Source organism: Montipora capricornis, chromosome 10, assembly GCF_036669925.1.
Source record: "Montipora capricornis isolate CH-2021 chromosome 10, ASM3666992v2, whole genome shotgun sequence".
NCBI classification, from domain to species: Eukaryota; Metazoa; Cnidaria; class Anthozoa; order Scleractinia; family Acroporidae; genus Montipora; species Montipora capricornis.
The window spans coordinates 66,513,647-66,518,646 of NC_090892.1; the positions used below are offsets into that span (position 1 = coordinate 66,513,647).

Consider the following 5,000-nt stretch of genomic DNA (forward strand, 5'->3'; position numbering starts at 1 on the left):
CAAGTGTTCATTCTGACATCTGGAGCAGAATAAATACAATGCCATTCTCTTCATTCCGACAACTGACTCAGTCCAAAAAGAGTAGGTAAACCGAATATACCGTGTACTGAATTTTGGAATAATCTTAAAAAAAACAGTCACCATACCGTTTCTCCTTTTTTCATCCACAGCTGAAATTGCGGGATCGAAACCAAATTCTTCGCTGCATTAATCACATCTGACAGAAACACAAGTCAATTGCTTCAATAAAAGCGTCAATGGAATGTCCAAAATATTTACTTACCTGTGGTAATAAAATACTCAAGGGTTCGTTATAGCAATTCCTATAATGTCAGACATGCTTGCTAGGCGAGTATGATACTCCAGTCGAGTATCATCTTCTCTTACGACCCTAACTTTTACAGGGTTATAGAGTCCAAGGTACTAAATTCGCTGTTGTTTGGTGATGAACCCAAAAATTCGGTCCTCGGATGCAGCGCGACTCGCGCTGGGTCCGAAGACTTGCTAGCACACATTTTCCCGCGCTCGGCACCGGCTGCATATATTCTGCTCTGAATAACAATTGGCTTATTTGAATGTCTTTTTCCATTGTGATTGGCCAAAATAAACATATAGCCTCTTTGATTATGACTACTCTAAAATACTGAATTCACAGTAAATCTCAACCTTCACTACATTGTTGTAATATTCAAAAAGCAAATCCAAGAAAATCATTTTGTCCTGTCATAAACTATGCATGCACAGTATTTGATATGAAAATTCACAATTTATCAGCTTTTCCCAAGTTTCAAGTTTAATACAACGCTCTGAGAACCAAAGCCAAAGATTCCGTCTCCACGCATCGAAAATTTAAGCGCTTATCCGAAAGGCGTTTTCTCAAAACAGGAAATCCTTAAAAAAAAACCTGTTACAGATTCTTTTGGTTTGGGGAATTTACCTTCTTCAAGCTTCGGCTTGTAGAAGCAGGTTTCTTCGCAGATGTTGAGACGATGCAAAAGATAGAACATCTGTAACGCAAAAGAAAATACGTACGTAAGAACAGTGAAAGGGGAGTTTTTCCTGCAGAGTTTGCGTACTAGTGGAAAAAGAGCGTTTGCTTTAATTCCACGTATGTTTCCCGCCGTTGCAAATTGTATGAAAGGCTCAAGAGCACATGCAAGTGCACTCAGTGGTACAAGAGGAGACTGGAAGTAAAAAAAAGATCAAATTAAAGCAAACCATGCCTTAATCAAACGTTGCTTTGATTTTGATAAGAGGGGAAAAGCGGTGTATCCAGAGAAAAACTCAAAGCAGAGTCGAGAGCAAACAAACTCCACTTACAAATGAACCCGAATCTGAGGCACGTAGGTGGAAGGCGAATGGTATCACCATTGTGACAATCATTTCACTAAACTGGCTTTGATTTGATATTTATTTAACGGATTTAGTTCGGTAAATTTATTTGAGCAATCAGTTAACAGTTAACAATTATGAACAGTTAATGCACTTTGATTTACTTCACATAGCTCACCTTTTTCAACATTGCAGGACATAAGTAAGCCGTATGTTCTACGGAAAGAAAAAAATACACGATTGAAACAAGATGTATAACCCGTTAAGATGTAAATACTTTTAATACGTGAGATGAATAGGATATAAATCTTCCACATTTTCCCCTTTTCTCGATATCTTATCTTTCAAGTATCCTATAGCTTCAGCGATTAACCTAATTTTTTTGTAACGCAAATTTTATGCCTGTAGGTGACATGTCATTATACTACCTTCCTTGTTTAGCCGTGCTATTTTATTTTGTTATTGAAGATTGTTGTTGTCGTTATCTGCGTGGCCACAGAGGCTTTGGCGTTACTTCATCTCGCTTACAAAACGAAGCTAAAACAAGAATTAAAGGGCACTGAAAGCTTTCCTGTTAGCAATATTTTACGCATTTATAAAACACAAAACTTACGTCCGACATTGGTTTTCAACTCTGTGATCTCTGTACCAAACGCCTCTTGCGCATGCTCCAAAAAAGAGGAGGAAAATCTAAAAAAACAAACAACGTCAACTTCGTTCCCTTAGTCTTCTGGAGGCCGAAACAACGTTGGGATGAACAACCCCAGTACGTCGAAGTCAAAGGGTTTCGTAGTTTGAGTGGTGGGTGACATCTGGTAAAAAGTGACAGAGACTTTAAGGTGGCTCAAACCAGTTTAAAAAAATGAGGGGAATATGGCAGGAGGATTATCTCTACGACTGACACTGTTTTACAATGTTGTGGTACTAAATGAAACACCAGTAATTGCTTAACAAGTTACATTTATTTATGTGACGTAATAGGTCACCATGGCAACAAGACAGCCACCTAAAAACACCCTTTCATGAACTAACTCCATGCTCGCGAACTTTTATTGCTGGAAAGTAATAAGCAGGCTAAGGTCAAACTCTCTGCAAAGTAAAAAATTCTCTGGAGCTGATTCAGAGCCACCTTAAACATTTTTCAACTGAAAATAAATGTGTTTTTTCAGATGGCTGCTTTATTGTCATGGTAAAGTATTACGTCACATCAATGAGAGCAGCTCGTTAAGCAATTATTGGTGCTTCATGTGGCACCATAATTTTGCCGTTGCATGAAACAGTTGGGTATATTCTGTTCTTCCAAATAATACAGTTTGTTGCATGCGTTAAAACTTTTCAATTTCCATTTATATACCGACTCAAACTGACAAATAACTGAAGGAAAAGCATCGGTGTTTTGATGTTTTAATTTTCTTCTCTTAACTGGCGCCTGTAAAACGCATGACCAAGGAGATTCGAAAAAGAGTTGTTTTTTAGACACAGTGGCACTGTCTAAAACACAAATACCAGAAAATTGAAGGCATTAGTTTCTAAACAGGCTGCGGTGCTGCATCAGTGGGCAGAGAAACAAGAAAATTTGGTTTTAAAAAAGGAGTTGATAAAGATAAGTTAAACTTCATTTAACCATCATAGGAAAAATTTGTGAGATCGTCACAGCCAATTGAATATTCGAATATTTGCTCTGAGGAAGGGCTAACGCTCAAAACCGGCATCAGCTCACAACAAATTTGTCTTACGCTTGTTAATTTACCCTTATCAACTCGTTTAAAAAAATTACTGTCTGCAATCTGTCTTTCTCTTTGGCGAGGCCCGATTGCAAGAGAATCAGTCAGTTTTCGTCAATACCTTATGAAAAACGTCATCCATTGCCTTGTGCTTAGCGAGACACACTCACAAAGCACATCCACAAAAGAACAAATCTAAAAAACGAAATAAAAAACATCACCTTTTCTTTTTTTTTCAATTTCTTTTTAGGTTGAGAACTTTATTCATCAACTTTCTTACCGCATAAACATCTGACAATTCCTTTCCGTAAAAATGATCTGTCCCTTTAATGAGAACTGGAAGCAGCGTGGACTGGTTTGTACAGAAGTGACAGAGAAACACAGCTAATCCGCGTGTTTCTTCTTTCGTCAATGATTCACCCTGCGAAGAATCGTAGTTAAATAGACATGCATGTAAAGAAATCATGAAGTGACCCCTTTCCCTTCTCCTGGGTCCGCTTGCTCGAAGCCTGGTTAGCGCCAAACGTTGGTTAAGAGATATCAAAACCTATAGATCTTCTTGGTATTTATTGCTGGTTAATGCTAACCATGCTTCGAGCAACATGTATTAAAAAGATGGGAATTTTTTTTAAAAAGATCACGCGCCTAGTTGATAGGTAAAAATGGAAATTTACGTGGAAACCATGGGGAGATTTTACAGTCAAAAGTTTTCATTGTGATTTTTAGAGCTTAAGAAGTGTCATATATTTGAACTGCGGGAAAAAATGAAATAAACATCGGAAATATTACAATAGTTAGCAGTTGAAATGAAGCTATGTTTTCATAGTTTCAAACGCTTTTGAGTTTAGATATGTGAAATGGATATGAAAACGGCGGTCTGGATGCAATTTTGGTTTGTTCAGTTTTCGCAGAGATGGCCGAAAATGGCCAGGTCACGTTGCAATTGAAAGGCTTCATTGTGAATAAGGTAAGTTTATAGAGCTCTTTCATAATGGCGGAGAAATAAAATATTCTTCTGTTTTAATCCTAAATAGCCTATCTGGCCTCCCTGCGACAAGCAAATTTCAAAAGAATATTTGTTTCAAATGAGGGCAATAGGTCTAATTAAAGGAGTACTGAAGGCCAAAATCAGAAAAATTTTTCCAACATTGTTTTTGGAAAGCCTAACATAAATAAAGCTTAGTGTGTGGGGTTATTTCTTCTCGTTTTCCGTCTTTTTGCGAGGAAATTACGTTCGAAGTTGGGCTTTTCCCGCTGTTTCTGCCTGCTTTTCCCTGCTGTGACGTATGATATGGAGAACAGAGATTTCGTAATCAAGAGAAACAAGTGCTGCTGTGGATATTTTCTTCGTTGTTTTGCTGTTTCTTCGCGGACTCAATATTCACGACAAACATCACTGCTTTTATATGGGGCGATCTCGAAGGTAAGATCTCTTCAATTTCGTTAAAACAAGGTTTCACAGTAATATCAGCAGTAACATTTCCTACAAGGAAGTGTTTGAATGTGAGATTACTGCTTCTTTATATTCACCCCGGTTCTCTCTTACCACACAAGAGTGTAAATCACTTCAGGTAACAGACCTTTTTGCAGATACGGCGGCCATTTTGATTTCTACTGTTTCAAATAGCTATTGTGGGATGCCCAGGGGGGTGGGGGGGGGGGGTGGGGGGCACTGAAATACATATTAATTTGCGCCCTGAGCATCCCATAATGTCTTTCGAAACATTAGAAATCAAAGTGACCTCCGCATCTGCAAATAGGTCGATGGCAGCTCAACAAAAATCTCAGAAGAAAGTCATCACTAATCAATGAACGAAATGACCTATGAAATGAATCATATACTGAACTGCAGATATGAAATCAAGTAAAGCTACGATCCTCGCAGTTATGGACGCAATCTTAGCAATTGCGTAAAGAAGCCTGAAAAATTCAGGACTTTAACGG

The 5,000-nt window shown here is 38.1% G+C and overlaps 1 protein-coding gene across 3 annotated transcripts in view; it reads right to left on the reverse strand.

Annotated features, from left to right (window-relative positions):
- LOC138018446 (Fanconi anemia group A protein-like) overlaps positions 1-5,000 on the reverse strand; it is a 56,592-nt gene that overhangs the window by 24,878 nt on the left and 26,714 nt on the right. For all 3 annotated transcript variants that reach the window (XR_011126026.1, XM_068865074.1, XM_068865073.1), the window contains exons 26-31: positions 3,337-3,477; positions 3,178-3,251; positions 1,946-2,022; positions 1,511-1,548; positions 938-1,007; positions 147-217 (exon numbers count right to left, since the gene is read on the reverse strand). Coding sequence is in view for 2 of the 3 variants with exons in the window: in XM_068865074.1 (XP_068721175.1) it covers positions 147-217; positions 938-1,007; positions 1,511-1,548; positions 1,946-2,022; positions 3,178-3,251; positions 3,337-3,477 (471 nt within the window). In the remaining variant the exon portion in view is untranslated. The remainder of the gene's footprint in view (positions 1-146; positions 218-937; positions 1,008-1,510; positions 1,549-1,945; positions 2,023-3,177; positions 3,252-3,336; positions 3,478-5,000) is intronic.